Source organism: Triticum aestivum, chromosome 7A, assembly GCF_018294505.1.
Source record: "Triticum aestivum cultivar Chinese Spring chromosome 7A, IWGSC CS RefSeq v2.1, whole genome shotgun sequence".
Classification (NCBI taxonomy): domain Eukaryota; kingdom Viridiplantae; phylum Streptophyta; class Magnoliopsida; order Poales; family Poaceae; genus Triticum; species Triticum aestivum.
The window spans coordinates 468897417-468914093 of record NC_057812.1 but is presented as its reverse complement, the minus strand read 5'-3'; the positions used below and the strand labels follow the sequence as shown (position 1 = coordinate 468914093).

Here is a 16677-nt window from a genome sequence, read left to right as displayed (position 1 = left end):
AGGGGGTGTACAAGTTCTCTGGAAAGACCGGGCATTCCCTATAAGTACATACATATATGTAGAAAATCACCCAGGTAATACTTGCGCGATAGTACAGACAAAGTAGTAACTTTCAGCCTTTTGCTTGAAGAAGAGAAGGAAAGTTTCCAAGCCCACGTAATTTGGATTGAAACCTCGTCCGGCGTGGGTTTTTGTCAACTTAAGAGTAAATGTCAAAAGTTTTAAAAAACAGTAAACCACCACTAACTTCTTCCGACTTGGCCGCAATTCTGCAGGGACTGTACAGACTGGGCCGGGCTCTTGATTCTGAGGGTAGAGTCAGTCGTTTGTTTATTTCTTTCTTTTCCTTTTTGCGAGGGAGATTCAGTCGTTTCCACGGACTGCGGCACTGCGCAGTGCAGAATCAGATGCCTGGAAACCCTAAAACAAAACAAAATAAATTTGTTTGTTGCTGTATGGGAGATATGAGTCGGCAATGCTACACGTTTGGCTTTTATAGGTGGGTTAGTTTTTATTGGTCAACAAGTGAGGGGGATGGCCCACCCTCCTGAAAATCAGGTGGGAGGGAGAGGCTTGTAATTGGTTGTTAGATGAAAAGAGCTTGTAAAAGCTTGTAAATCTTTGTATGTCTAGCATTTTTGGATATGAGTATATGACAGTTGCTCTTGCTGGGTTTCTCTTGGTGAATGAAAGTATGATCTCTGCATGTCCATGACCGAGAGATTGATTCCATCTTCAGTATGCCATCTGCATTTATCATTTTTTTTCCAATGCCTTTGTAACTAGAACATGTTCAGGATTAATACAACCACTGATTATTAGAAACCACACCGAGTGATAACCTACTAGTACAAGTTTTCAGTATATTTTGCAAAAAATAAAGTTTTTAAGTATAAATGCGGAAAGCACAAGAGAATGGTAAAAAAGGAGAGAATGGTAAAGGCTTCTCTGCTGTTAGAGATGCTCTGATAATTCCCCCCCCCCCCCCCCCCAAAAAAAATAAAAGATGCCCTGCTAAGTGGTTATGCACTAATTTGCCTCCTAGCAACCGATAATCCGGCAATCATTGTGGTTTTGGAGCTAAGCAGCAGCTAGAGAGCTAAGCTAGCTGAGAAGCCAGGCAGCAAAGTGAGGTCGGAGAAATTAATTCACAAGCTAAGCATTGACACTTGAATTTCAACGGACCTAGTCAAGTCTACCAAACCAAACCAAAACAACCTCCCTCACCTCATCATCGATCCATCATCACAATCACACACACTTATTTCTGAATTAATCTACTCCGTATAGTAGCATGACTAAAATATAAAAGTAAAACCAACCCAACCCAACCCAACGAGCAACGAAACCCAACGCGGACGCGGTGTCCTCGACTCGTTCTCCATCGGTCGATCCACCCACCTACAACCCCGAAACAGAAAGCCAAGCCACCAAGCGAGAAATCAAATCCAAGCGAGCCGAGCCAAACCGGAGCTCCCTCCGTCCCTCCATCCATACACCCATGTCGTCTCCTCCCTCTCGTTCCCAATGCTAATGTCTCGCCGCCCCGGCCTCGCCACCAGCACAACGCGCCTCCTCGTCGTGATCGCCTTCCTCCTCGCCGTCGCCGCGGCCGCCGCGCCGCCGTCGCCGCGCCAGTTCTCCACCGTCGCCATCTCCCACACCCGCAACAGCACGCTCGTCTGCGCGCTCATCATCGACAGGGTCAACGAGGATGGCGGCGGCAACTCCAAGCTCCAGTGCAAGTCCATGCCCGACGGCCGCCTCACCTCCTACCCCTCCGCCGACATCCCCTTCAACGCCATCGCCGCCGGCAAGGACTTCCTCTGCGGCCTCATGGCGCCCGTCGGCGGCCACGCCGCCATGCGCTGGTGGTCCTTCACCGAGGAGGAGGAGGCCAGGCGGTCTCGCCCCGTAGGCCGGCGCATCTACTGGGGCCCCTCGCTCCGCTCCATGTCCGCCGGCGGCCCGCACGTGTGCGGCCTCTCCGACGACCACGACCCCACCTGCTGGGAGTGGCCCGGCCTCGACCTGCCCAAGGGCCTCGACTTCTCCCTCATCGCCCTCGGCCAGGACTTCCTCTGCGGCATCGTGAAAGGCGACGACACCGCCATGAGGTGCTACGGCGGCGCCATGCCGTCGACGCCCCAGTTCACGGCCGACGGGGTTGATGTCACGTTCCAGACGGTCGCCGCTGGGCGCCGCCACGCCTGCGCCGTGGACAAGCTGGGCGGCCTCGTGTGCTGGGGCGACGGAAACCCCACGGTCCGTCTCGACGAGCTGCCGGCCGACATGATGGCCATGGCGCTCGGCCGCAACACCACCTGCATACTCGCCGGGAACGGCACGGTCAGGTGCTGGGGCGTGAAGGTGCCGGAGGAGTACACGCACACCACCTTCGTCTCCATCGAGGCCGACGGCGACACGGTGTGTGCCGTCATGACCAGCAACTACTCCGTCGTCTGCTGGGGGAACGACGGCCGCTTCGACGGGAGGCACCTCGTCTACAACAACACCATGCCGGGAGCCTGCGCCCCTAAGAGTAACTGCTCCTGCAACATCGTACCCGACTCAGGGAGGCTCTGCGGCACCGGCGGCGGATTGGGCGGCGAAGAACTCGCCGTGTGCAGCCCGTGCAAGCAGCCACTGAACGCGTCCAGGATCGTCGTCAGCAATGGGAGTACGGCCCGGCTCGGTGACGGGGCTGGTGATGCGAAGAAGAAGAAGACGCTCTTCGTGGGGCTCGGCGTGGCCAGCGCCGGCGTCTTGGTGATCATCGTAGCAGGGCTGACGTTCTACGTGCTGGCGTCCAGGAAGTCGGAGAAGAAGGCGCACGCCACCGTCCGGCTCGGGGAGTCGTCGTCCAGGCGGCTCTGCCGCGACGGCGACGTGGAGATCATGGTCATGCCGGCGCGGGAGCGCTCGGCTTCGCAGCCTGCGCGACCGCTCGGGTGCGAGGAGTTCACGCTCAAGGATCTCTCGCGGCTGACGAACGCGTTCGCGGAGGAGGCCAAGATCGGGAGCGGCAGCTTCGGGTCCGTGTACCGCGCGAAGCTCCCCGACGGGCGGGAGGTCGCCATCAAGCGGGCCGAGCGCGCGTCCACCGGCGCGCGGCGGCGGCGGCGGTTCGACGCGGAGCGGGCGTTCCGGTCGGAGCTGAGGCTGCTGTCCCGCGTCAACCACCGCAACCTGGTGTCCCTCCTGGGCTTCTGCGAGGAGCGCGGCGAGCGCATCCTCGTGTTCGAGTTCATGCCGCACGGCGCGCTCCACGACCACCTCCACGGCGAGGACGCCGGGTCCGGCCACTCCCCGCTCTTCTCGTCATGGGAGGCGCGGCTCCGCGTGGCGCTGGACGCCGCCCGCGGCGTCGAGTACCTGCATTGCTACGCCGTGCCGCCCATCATCCACCGCGACATCAAGCCTTCCAACATCCTGCTCGACGACGACTGGACGGCGAAGGTGTCCGACTTTGGCCTCTCCCTCGTGAGCGGCGCCTCGGCGTCGGCGAGCCCGACGACGACGTCGGGGACGGCCGGCACGGTGGGGTACATGGACCCGGAGTACTACCGTCTCCAGGAGCTGACGGAGCGGAGCGACGTGTACAGCTTCGGCGTGGTGCTGCTGGAGCTGGTGACCGGAAGGAAGGCGATCCACCGGGACCAGAGCCAGGAAGGGAGCGGGTCGCCGAGGAACGTGATCGAGTTCGCGGTGCCGGCCGTGGAGGCCGGGAACATCGACAAGATCCTCGACAGCCGGGTGCCCGCGCCGCGGGGGCACGAGGTGGAGGCGGTGGCGCGCGTGGCCAAGATCGGCGCCGAGTGCGTCCGGCCGCGCGGGCGCGGGCGGCCGGTCATGTCGGAGGTGGTGGCGGAGCTGGAGTGGGCCGTGACGCTGTGCGAGGAGTGCGTGGTCCGGTCGGCGAGCGGCGGGCGGAACAGCAGCTCCCGGAACGGCGGCTCCGACATGTCGCGGTCGAGGTCGAGATCGGAGTCGGAGGACCGGAGCCCGTACCACACGCGCGAGTTCAGCTTCGGGTCCGGCCGGGTCGCCGGCGTCGGACATGCCAGATCCTACTCAACCATGTAAAGATTTGATTTTTTTTTTCTCTTCTTCTTTTACAGTTTCTGTGTAGGAAGGGTGAATTAGTTCTTGTCCATAAAAATTTTACAGGAAAAAAATACAGTGAGAAATCAGAACAAGTTCTCATAATTTTGCAAGAGATGGATGCATCAATGGGTTTGCTGTAAATTGTGGCGGTTAATTTAACGTTGTGATTCGTCGAGAAGATGAAATGAAACCACAGAGCATGTAGATTTAGTTGAAATTTTAGTAGTGGTGGGTTTGTACTTGGTAGGTTGCAGGTAGAGCTATACTTAAAAGCTCAACAAACAGCTGTTGATTATATTTATACGTACATAAAATAAAAACATGGTACATGGATGCAACTATAAGTCATACTACTACCATGATTTGATTCTCTACCGTCTTGTGCTGGTAGTACAATAATGTGCGTTGCTGATTTGTTATCTCTCGTTTCATTCTCTGCAAGTAGTTGTTGTACGAACACTTGAACGTCCACATGAATATGAATATGAATATGCATATGCATAGTGTACCACTAAGCAAAGGCTAGGTGTGTTTTTCTTGTGGCTTACGTCGAAATTTAAAGACCATTTCAAGGACAGTTGCTGTTGGTAGGTAACTTGATGAGATGAACAACTGTTACAAGTGGTACAAATAATTTGGTGAAGTCTCTGGTAGCTCACCAAACAAACAAGGAAACACATCAATGAAAAATAAATAGACCCATAGGAGTTACTAAGCCCTCCTCTACCCACTGGTGTATGTAAACTGTCAAAGATATCGACACATACATACATACATACTACTCCGTCGCATAATGTATACTAGTGTCAAAAAAAAGTCTTACATTATGAAAAGGAGGGGATAGTATTTTGATTTATAGTTGTAATTTGAGCGGTAAATCATCCGATACGTAGGATGATTTCATTCATCAGGCAGCAACCAACCAACCAAGGTTAATTAAAACTGGCATCTTATAGGCAACAGTCGACTAGGCAATATGAAATATGTGCTGTTGAGAAAGGCAATATGAATGAATATATGAATATGAAGAGAAGAAGGTGGCCACCACTCCACCAAGTAGAGGGAGCTGGATTCCATCCAGACTAGCTGTATTGTAGGGTGGGCAGACCGTTTCCATTTCCATTTCCACCCAAACAAACAAAGAGAAGAGAACAAGAAAGAAAAGCCATTCTTGCTGCTGGCGCGGCATGTAAATAAAAGTATTTTTCAAGGTCAACCCCTTGAAACTGAAATGGGATCCGGCTCCGGGAGGTCAGCTCCACACACGCCATTTGCAGGTCCACAGCTGTGTTTGGAGAACGGAACCCTTCTGCTCGGACCATATCCCTGGACCGTCCGTTCCACGCGCTTTGGTTTTGGTTTTTTGTGCTTTTGCAGTCTGGACACCAGCCAAAAACCCAAGGATAAAACAAGAATCGTTTCAACTTTCAAGCAGGGAAGGGAAAAGAGGAGGCTTTTCCAGCTGTTCGTTGATTTGGTGGCTCCTCAAGGTCGGCGCCCGGCTGACTGACTGGCGGCGGTCACACAATATATACAGTTGCCGCTGCCGCGTATGCGATGGATGGGGGTGGGGGGCGCGATTTGACGTGTGCTCGCTGTGGCTGGTCTAGCTAGTGTGCGCATCAAGCAACAAGTGATCGCAATCGACTCGCGGGCTTCTTTCCGCCAAGCTGCTGCTTTAATTATTTTTCCTCCTTTTTTTTGGCTGCTTTGCCGGGTGATCATCGATCGATGGAGATACTCTCCCACTACACGTATAGGAGTAGGAAGCTTCTGGGTCCCTCCCTCCCACCCTTGCCCTGCTCTCTACGTACGTACTCTACGTAGGTTGATTTATAACGTAGCACCTCGTTTCATTCACATTAGCAGCCGGGATTTTCTCAGAATCCTATGCCAGGCCGGCCGGGAGGTGTTTTCTTCGTTCAGTTTCACGTCTCTTCTGAATCTGATGCTGCTGCTGCTGCGGTCGTTTTCAGAGCGGTTGCTAGGCTAGCTGCCAAATGAGTGAAGGAGCCTTTCCGGCCGGCCGGTACAAGGCGCTCGCTTCTCCGTTGCTTCCTTCTTTTCTGCCTTCCCGGTCCTCGGTGCTGCACCGGCAGCGTGAGTTAAAGTCGGTGCGAAGTGGCCGACATCAGTTTTTGCTACCACGCATAGGCTGGACGAACTATCCAATGCAGCTGCAGGCGTGTAGTATTATTGTACCACATTTCTCACACTACTGTATGGACCATTAAGGCACACGTGCATCTTGCATGTGTGCATGAATAGCGAAAAGTACCACCAAATACCCACAAACCACAATCTAAAAAATAAATACCCACAAACCACATTTTACTACGTTCAAATTATTAATCTTGGAGCCACATATGCATCAAGTATAAGATGTAAGGCAACTCGCCTAGGGTATCCTTAGCCTCTCACCGCCGCCGCCGTTGGCCACTTCATCTCCTATGGTCCTAGGACCATGGAGGCATGGTGGATCCCGGCACTTGCCGACGAGAGGGCTCCGTGTTTAGGTGCTTTTTTTCCAGTTTTATTTGGATTTGTGTCATGCTTAGAAAACCGAGGCGGGTGCGACTCCCTGAAGATGTAATAAGGTTTTCCCCGCCCAACCCATGTCCTGGTGGTGCTTCTAGCATCTTCAGAGGACGTGTGGATGTGTGTCTCCGGTGGATCTCGTGGGATTCGGTCGACCATTTATCTTAGATGGATCTGCATGGATCCGATCTTCGTTCATCTGGGTTTGTGTGTCTGCAGGTTAGATCCTTTCGATCTATGCTTCTTTTCATCGGCGGTGGTTACCGTTCTGGTGCACTGGTCCTATGGGGTCTTAGCACGACGACTTTCTGATTGTCTACTACAACAAGGTTTGCCCAATTTCGATAGGGGAGGGGTGATGACGGCGACGCGTCTTTGGCTTGCTCCAATGCTTGCAGTCGTCGCTAGGTGGTCTACAGACCTAGATGTAATTTTTACTTCTGGTGTTCTTTGTACTACCTTAACGGTTGATAAATAGATTGAAAGTTTTCTCGCAAAAAAGAGAGTATAAGATGTAGATTTACTTCCCACAGTTTCTTTACTTCTATAAAAGACTCGGTTGGTTATGATGGTGTGTCTGTCATTCGTCAATCTGACCATCGGATCTGCAACTAACCCATGTGAGGTAAGTTGTGCCATTTTTGCAAACAAGACCCCACCTCCCTGCTCCAATTTTCAGAAAACTCCTTAGTCTCTTGAAACCAACCACACACCCCTCACGTCATCCAAACTGCCATGAGAAATACATTTTGAGTGAAACCTAACATATTTTTAGAGATATACGCACCAAAACTAGATTGTTTCTCTTTTAAGTTTGTGAGCATGTATTATTCTATTTTGAATGCGTTGCAATACATGAGCACATTGCTAGTATCCCATTGAAAACAACATTCTATCGCAACAAAATATTGAAAGATTATGCAGTGTATAAAACATAAAATTCATGTGAAATATGTTCTTCATATTTGTCTTTCAATAATCTCGAATTGCAGTTTTGAGTAGCTTCTCCATATCTTTGTTGGGTCTTAGATCTCCACACGAACTTCTCCAAGTGCTCCAACAAAACTACCAGTGCTACGACGAGCACTTTCCTATTACCGAAAAAGGCTTTCGCCCCGCTTTATATATAAAGCATCGACCAACAACAACCCGGTACAAACGCACGCCACCACAACACACGCACACACCTGAGGCAAGATACATAAGCGCTGAGCGCAACAACACCATCCCAAGCACTACAAGAGCAGTCGGGTCCTCGACTGTGAACACGCCACCGCGAAGAGATGAAGCCGCATATGACGAACCATGGGCTCCAAGGCGGTGCCTTCAGGAAGGATACGACACCGGAGCGCCGCCACCACATGACCCGAGAGTCAGAGTTTCCCCTGGAGCACCACGACATGCAATGATGGCCGCGACGACGCCTTCAGGAAGGGAGCGAGCTTCGCCGCCGCCGGTCCGTCCGAAGATAGAACATGTTTTCACCCTGGCCAATACTCACCGCCACCGAACGCCACACCCCGGCGTCCATGCTGCCCACACGACCATGGTCATAGGGCAGCACCCAGGCATGGGCTTTGCCCATGAGCACCGCGACACCACCACCAGGGCCGCCGCCCCGGTATCCAAGACCTCGACGCCACCCCACCAGTTACCCAGCGCCATGTCACCTATAGAGACGGGTGGAAAGGCCCCGCCTTTCGCACCCCTGAGCTGCCCCCAACCGGCCGCCATCGGCCCGTCCTACTGCCGGGCGCGAGACTAGCGCGGTCCTGCTGCCGGGCGCGAGACGGGCGCGGTCCTGCTACCGGGCGTGACGAGCGCGGTCCTGCTGCCGGGCGTGAGACGGGCGATGGACCACGGCTGGGAAAAGCCCAGTCCTTCGACGGAAGTGGTGCGCGGGCGACGGGGAGAGGAATTGAAGGCCGCCGCACGCCACCTACGGACGAACCGACGCCGAAACATGTCAGCCGCCGCCTCCGACTTGCCAAGCTACCGTGGAACCCTCCACGGCCGGAGCAGCAGCCACACACGAGCACTTTCCTATTGCCACATAGGAGATGGTGTGTGCCATTACCCCCCCGGCGTGATACCTTGGCCTACCACTTTCTACCAGGAAGGTGCCCCACTTTGTCACTCTTGCCACTACTTCACAAGCTCGAGAAGAAGCTCTCCACTTGATGGGCTTCAATGCTCTCTCATGAAGGTAGGATCGCTCTTGCTTGACACATCCTATGTGACATCCATTTCACTACCTCATCGTTATCGCCTTCAACAAAGCGATCATGAACTTGGTGAATCATGCCATTCGCAACTTCGTTTGGGATAGTCGCAGGGACGAGTGTGGCAGCCGGTGCCTCCTTAACTAACAGTGTGTGTGTCGTCCAGCCTCGTTGGGCTAGCTCGAGATTCGAGATCTCCAAAGCTCCGACATTGCCCTATAAGCTTTCTGGTTGTGGCTTTAGAAGATTGATCCATCCCGCCATTGGCGGCGTCTACATGTGCCATGCAAACCTAGATCCAGAGCATCTTACGTGCCTCTACTTCATGTTGTCTAAGGGGTGGTAGCTCTTGCCTCTTAGGCCAAATCCATTGACTGACGGGAAGCTCATCCCGGAGTTGGCTCCCCTAGTCTTTGCCCTAGTTCCACGTCGTCGCTGAAAAGGCCGCACAATCTGTGAGTGTCAGCACCTCCGGTCATGGGTTTAGGACATCTAGGGCGCACTTGGTCCTACCACGATGGTCCAGTATGTTGACTTATGGAGCCGGCTTCATCACATACCGATATGTTTCAATCGTGTCTATAATTTTTATCTTGTTTTATGTCATATTTATATCATATTTGCATAGTGTTACCATCAATTTATCATTTTTTTGGACTAAACCTATTAATCTAGTGCCTAGTGCCAGTTATTGTTTCTGGACTTTTCAGGGAAATGAAGTTTTTGGGGACCACTAAAGTAAAGTAAAAATATGTGAGAAAGTTTCAGAAGAGGACGAAGCCAACCATCATTAGGGGCTCTGGAGGGGGATCCCCTAGGCCACCGCATGGTGAGCCCATGCGGGATGCCCCTACACAGTTGAAAGTGCGTTATATCGACTAGAGGGGGGTGAATAGGCGATTTTTATGAATTCTTCACTGAGGAATTTGCGGGTGAGGAAATTCCTAAGTGAAGAACTACTTGCAGCGGAATAAGTACTCAGATGTAAACATAACAGAACATAAGCATGGTCTTCATGATGAAATGAAAACAAGCACAGAGTACAGAAAGCATAAACACAGGACAAAACAGAATGAAGACAAACAGACTGAAGAAATTGAGCTGAGGAAATAGAGAAAGTCTTTAGTCAAAGTCTTCAAACAGATATGAACAAGCTCACAACACAGAAATGAGGAAATGGAAGGGTTGAGAAAATGGAACCAGTTAGCTCGGTGAAGACAATGATTTGGTAGACCAGTTCCAACTGCTGTGACACTTGTACGTCTAGTTAGGGTGGCTAGGTATTTAAACCTAAGGACGCACAGTCCCGGACACGCAGTCCTGAACACACAGTCCAGAACACTCAGTCCTCACTGTATTCCCCTTGAGCAAAGGTCACACAGAACTCACCTAATAACTTGTGATAAGTCTTCAGGTGACTTCCAAACCTTCACAGACTCGGTCACTCGGCGATCCACAATTTCCTCTTGGATGCTCTAGACCATGACGCCTAACCGTCTGGAAGATGCACAGTCTTCAAAGGTAACAAGCGTCGGATCCATGCAGGATCAATCTCTTCAGTGATGCTCAATCACTTTGGGTTTGTAGGTGTTTGGGTTTGGGTTTTCCTCACTTGATGATTTTCACTCAAAGTCCTCGGAGGATGGGATGCTCTCAAATAACAAGTGTCAGTTTCTCTCAGAGCAGCCAACCAGCTAGTGGTTGTAGGGGACGACTATTTATAGCCTAGGGAGCAGCCTGACATGATAAGACATAAATGCCCTTCAATGATATGACCGTTAGGTGGGTAGATATTTTGGGACAGCTGGCGCATAGCACAACAATGATCGGAATTTTGAGTATCAATTTCCTCAGGGCTATCATGTTCCTCACTGTGTAGGCAATCCGCACCGGCGAATTCCTAACTCCTCAGTCAGAACAAATTCCTCAGAGACCAGACGAACTTCGTCTCTGTCACTGAAGAAATTGACTGAGCTGTATGAGATTTCCAATGGCTTCACTCGAAGGGATTGGTAGGTGTAGGATTTGAGTTGTGCATCACTTGGAAAATTTTCCTTAGTATTTCCTCGACCCCCTTTAACAGTACGGTGCTTCCTATGACTCAAGAAAGAGAAAATGAAACTATGAGAACAAAAGTCTTCATGCTTCATGTTCCTTGAATGAATGCCAAGTCTTCAGGATCACACCAATTTCTTCACTTTCAAAGTCTTCACAAATCCAAAGTCTTCAGTCGAAGAACTTCATTTTTAGGGGCCGACTTTCTCTGTAAATATCAAACTCCTCATAGACTTATAGACATGTGTACACTCACAAACGCACTAGTCCCTTAACCTATAAGTCTTCAATACACCAAAATCACTAAGGGGCACTAGATGCACTTACAATCTCCCCCTTTTTGGTGATTGATGACAATATAGGTTAAGTTTTCAATGGGGATAAACATATGAAGTGTAAATACTGATATTGAGGAATTTGATTGCAAGATACAGAAGAACTCCCCCTGAAGATGTGCATAGTGAGGAATTAGCTTTTGAAGCAATGCACACTTTGAAGAGTAGAATCATGGAGATATCCCCCTATATCTTGTAATCCATACACGCATTTAACATATAATATGAAGAATTTGAAATGCATGATGAAATATGGTGACTGATGTAATTCAGCATGTGTGCATTAACATTAATGAGGAATAAGCATGCAGAAAAACTCAGCAAAAAAAATCAGACCACCATAGAGTTTAACTTTACAACTCGATCGAATAAAGTCTCAAAAGAACGAGAGTTGTAACTTTGCAAAAAAACGCCCACAAAGATAGACCCGCTTGAAGACTAACTCAAATTCCCCCCTTTATCATCGAATGACCAAAAGGATCGAAAAAATGAGGACTAACGCCCCTGAAGAATATCAAGTTGATGGAGGAGCGCCAGCGTTGTTGGGGTCGTTTGTTGTTGTAGGACCTGCCGTAGTGTCGTCCAAGTCTTCATGCTCATCGGTTTCGCGTGATGAAGAATATGAGCTGGCCACCAAGGAAGGAGCTTTAGTCTTCTTGAATTTCTTTACCGGTGGCGGCTGAGAACATTCAAAGTCCTGCTTGAAACCCATTTGCTTCAGATCATCTTCACCATGCAAATGTGACAAAACAACCCAGGTGCGACCAAAGACTTCATGGAGGTAGTAATGGTTTTTCTTCACTGCATTGTGTGTAGCAGTCATGTTGTGAAGAATAGAACCAAACTGACGCTTAACCCATTTATGGTTTCGATCCACCTTCTGGTGAAGACTAAGAAGAAGCTCATGGTCAGTCATCACCCTGGGAGCCATGGCTTGAGGATTTGGCTTTGATGCATTAGTGGCAGAATCATGAGTAGCAGAATCATCATTGGTGGAGTAAGATGCAGCTTTGCGAAACTGACCATCCAATGAACGAATGCCTTCATCAATAATAGCAGTAGCCTTGCCCTTTTCATCAGATGAGGAAAATCTCCTCTTGAGGACTTCTATTGGGGGCAGGTAACTGACATGATTCTGAAAATCAGCCTTATAGTTGAGTGAAGACCTTGTTCTGAGGAATCTCATAATCCAAGGAGCATAAGGCTTGAACTCAAATGGAGAGGGGGCAACATTTGCCAGAGTCCTCATGAAGCCAACAACTTCTTCATGAAGCCAACAACTTCTTCATCATTTGATAGGAATGCCATTTGATAGGAATGGCAGATTCTTCATGAAGCCAACAACTTCTTCATCATTTGAATCATGGCCTTTGATTGGACTCAATGTCTTCGTCAGAATGCGATAGACAGATCTAGGCACAAACATCAATTCCTTCACGAGGAATTTGGTCCTTGGAGCTTGACCGGGTTTCAGAGGCTTCATTAGCACTTGCATGTAATGGACAGTGAGTTCAGGTTCATGATAGATGCAACGAGCGCCTTCAAGGGGAGGACTGACAGGTAGGGAGTGAAGTAATTCAGAGTCCGGTGCTTTGAAATGTGTGTTTTCTGTCATCCAGTCCAATACCCAAGAGTTTACATCGTCAGCATCGCCTGTGATATGCAGAGTTGCATAGAATTGAAGAATGAGCTCTTCATTCCAATCGCAAATATCTGTACAAAAGTTGAGCAGTCCTGCATCATGAAGCACACCGAGGACTGGTGTGAAGCAGGGCAATGATTCCATGTCCACGTGAGGAATATGCTCATGGTCGAAGACTTTGTCCTTGTTGAAGAGCAGTGAAGAATAAAAAAATTCTTGGCTGGCAGTCCAGAAGCGCTTCCTTCTAAGACGAGCAGAGTCATAAGGGTTATAGTCTGTGAAGAACACATGCTCGCCGAAGAAATCATCAGCCTTGAATTTCTGCTTCTTTGAGAAGGGATCCTTTGGCTTGGGCTGAGGGGTATCGGTCAATTGCATCACTACCTCAGGAATTGCAATCTCAGGATCCATTGACTGAGGAATTTCAGCTTCTTCTTAAGTGACAACCTATGTCTTGAATTCTTCATTAACATTTTCTTCAACACTAGTGGCTGGAATCTCTTCATGGACAGATGGTGTGGCATGAGGTTCTTCAGATCCCATTTGAACTTCAGTGGTCACAGAGGACTGAGGAATTTGTTGAAGGGGTGTGAACAGAGGAGAATTGGGGTGCTGACTTTCCCAAAAGTCATCGTTCAACACTGGAGTTGTGCACCCAATGTCCACATCTTCTTCTTCACTCTTTTCCTCAACACCGGCCTCTTCAGCAGTGAACTGAGGCATGGGCGATGAGACTATTGGGGTTGAAGGGATTGCATCCGCTTCAATTTCTTCATCCAACTGCTCCGAAGAAGTAGCGGAAGGAATGTCATCATCATATCCACTTGGGATCTCATATTCTTCATCAAAAGGAACAAGGTCCTTTGATGGCATGGATGAGATAGGAACAACATCAATTTGATTGTCAAAAGAGCTAGTCAGCGGCTTCATCTTCTTCGGAGCTGAAGAATCTGATGCAGTTGATGCCTTCCTTTTCTTCACAGCTGCACGCTCTGCAGCCTTGGTCTTCTTCACATCTGATGCAGATGGAAGGATCGGAGTTGGGGTAGGTGCAGGAGGAGCAAAGGAATTTGGTTCAAGAACTTCATACACAACTGATGCACTTTCCCTGACTTCTTCAGTTTCTTCAGGCGCAACACTAGTGGTTGCCCTGACAATTTCTTCAGTGGCTGGAATGTAGTCATCAGCCCTGGTACTCTGAGTATCTTCAGCAGCCTAATTTTCATCAGCGGTGCTGGCATGCACTTCAGTAGGCTGAGCAGATGCCTTAGCCTGAGGATTTTCTTGTTGTGTTGGGGCTGCAACATTGGAAGTGAACTTCTCAGTTATCTTGACAAATCTGACTTTGGCACCAATCCAGTCAGCATAGTATCGATCAAATTCATCACTTAGTTGCTTGATCTTAGATTGAAGAGCAACAAGTTCTTCAGGTGAAAACTTCAGAACATTTTGCTTCAGAAAGCGCCCTTTCTTGTATTGCACTTTCTTCACCCTCCTTCCCTATTCAAATTTCCATTTTTCCTCATCAATGAAGGCAGTCAAAACATGACTTTGACCAGGAGTGAGGTTCATCTCCGGCAAAGGTGTGTTGGGATCCTTGTGCCATAGGTCAATGAATTCTAGGATCAACTTCGGATCCAGTATCAATGGCACATTGCTGCCTTTGGCTCTAGCGGCCTTGAGCTGCCTGTCTCTGATGATTTCGACAAGTTCTTCATCATCAGCTTCATCATCTTCGAACGGTACTTGAAAGGCGACCTGCTTCTTGCGAGGACTTGGTCGAGAGCCTTGTCCAGCAGTGACCTTTTTCTTCAGAAGAGAGGGGCCAGTTGATGAATTGGGTGGAGCTAAAGAACTAGCAGAAGCTCCTGAGGCAATAGAGATGCCTGTTGTCCTTTGGCACGTGGCGAGATGCACAGGTGCTGAGGATTTTGACGGAGGAGCTGAGGACTTTGGAGGAGCTGGAGCACTTTGAGGAATTGGCCGTGAGGGCTTTGAAGAATCTGGCCGTGAGGGCATTGCTGAGGAACTTGGCCGTGAGGGCATTGGGGTTGAAGCACTTGGCTTATGAGCAGGTGTAACACCCACAATGCGGCTATATCACCCACATGTAGGGGCACGACTTAGAGGAATAGCCGCATGGTAGTTTTGTCGCAAGAGGGGTAATCTTCACACAATCCTATGTACTCAATAAGAAAGGGATAAAGAGTTGCCTTACAATCGCCACTTCACACAAATAAAATGTTAAACATACATCATCCAGAGTACAAACAAGGTCCGACTACGGAACCAAAATAAAAGAAGACAACCCCAAATGCTAGATCCCCGATCGTCCCAACTGGGCACCACTACTGATCAACCAGAAAAGACACAACACAACAAACAAGATCTTCATCGAGCTCCCACTTGAGCTCGGTTGCGTCACCTGCACTGGTATCATCGGCACCTACAACTGTTTGGAAGTAACCGTGAGTCACAAGGACTCAGCGATCTCACACCCACGATATCAAGACTATTTAAGCTTATGGGTAGGAGAAGGTAGTGAGGTGGAGCTGCAACAAGCACTAAGCATATATGGTGGCTAACATACGCAAATAAGAGCGAGAAGAGAAGCAACGCAATGGTCGAGAAGCTAGAAGTGATCAAGAAGAGATCCTGAAACTACTTACGTTCAAGCATAACACAAGAACCGTGTTCACTTCCCTGACACCGCCGAAAAGAGACCATCGTGGCTACACACGCGGTTGATACATTTTAATTAAGTCAAGTGTCAAGTTCTCTACAACCGGATATTAACAAATTCCCATCTGCCACATAACTGCAGGCACGACTCTCAAAAGTTTATACCCTGCAGGGGTGTCCCAACTTAGCCCATCACAAGCTCTCACGGTCAACGAAGGATATTCCTTCTCCCGAGAAGACCCGATCAGTCTCGGAATCCCGGTTACAAGACATTTCGACAATGGTAAAACAAGACCAGCAAAGCCACCCGATGTGCTGACAATCCCGATAGGAGTCGCACGTATCTCGTTCTCAGGGCAACACCGGATGAGACTAGCTACGAATAAAACCAAACCTCAAGTTTCCCCGAGGTGGTCTCGCAGGCAGCTCGGTTTGGACCAACACTTCAAGAAGCACTGGCCCGGGGGGGGGGGGGGGGGTTAAAATAAAGATGACCCTCGGGTTGGCCGATCCAAGGGAAAGGTAATAGGTTGTTAGGAAAATGTAAAACCAAGGTTGGGACTTGCTGGAGGAGTTTTGTTCAAAGTGAACTGTCAAGGGGTTCCCATAACACCCAACCGCGTAAGGGACGCAAAATCAAGGAACATAACACCGGTATGTGATACGTCTCCAACGTATCTATAATTTTTGATTGCTCCATGCTATATTATCTACTGTTTTGGACATTATTGGGCTTTATTATCCACTTTTATATTATTTTTGGGACTAACCTATTAACCGGAGGTCCAACCCAGAATTGTTGTTTTTTTGCCCGTTTTAGGGTTTCGAAGAAAAGGAATATCAAACGAAGTCCAAACAGAATGAAACCTTCGGGAACGTGATTTTCTCAATGAATAAGACCCAGGAGACTTGGACCCTATGTCAAGAAACGAAACAGGAGGCCACGAGGTAGGGGGCGCGCCTGCCTACCCCAGGCGCGCCCTCCACCCTCGTGGCCCCCTATTGCTCCACCGACGTACTCCTTCCTCCTATATATATCCACGTACCCCCAAACGATCAGATACAGAGCCAAAACCCTAATACCACCGCCATAACT

The 16677-nt window shown here is 49.6% G+C and overlaps 1 protein-coding gene across 1 annotated transcript; it reads left to right on the top strand.

The window, feature by feature from the left end:
• Positions 1 to 1329: 1329 nt before the first annotated feature.
• On the top strand, positions 1330 to 4285 carry LOC123147613 (serine/threonine-protein kinase-like protein CCR4). Its single transcript, XM_044566877.1, has one exon. It carries the CDS (start codon positions 1528 to 1530, stop codon positions 4084 to 4086), a length of 2559 nt encoding a protein of 852 aa, XP_044422812.1. The 5' UTR covers positions 1330 to 1527; the 3' UTR covers positions 4087 to 4285.
• The last annotated feature ends 12392 nt before the right edge of the window (positions 4286 to 16677 follow it).

Excerpts from the sequence above, each read along its gene's own strand:
- LOC123147613 (XM_044566877.1), top strand. The coding sequence starts at position 1,528 with ATGCTAATGTCTCGCCGCCCCGGCCTCGCCACCAGCACAACGCGCCTC.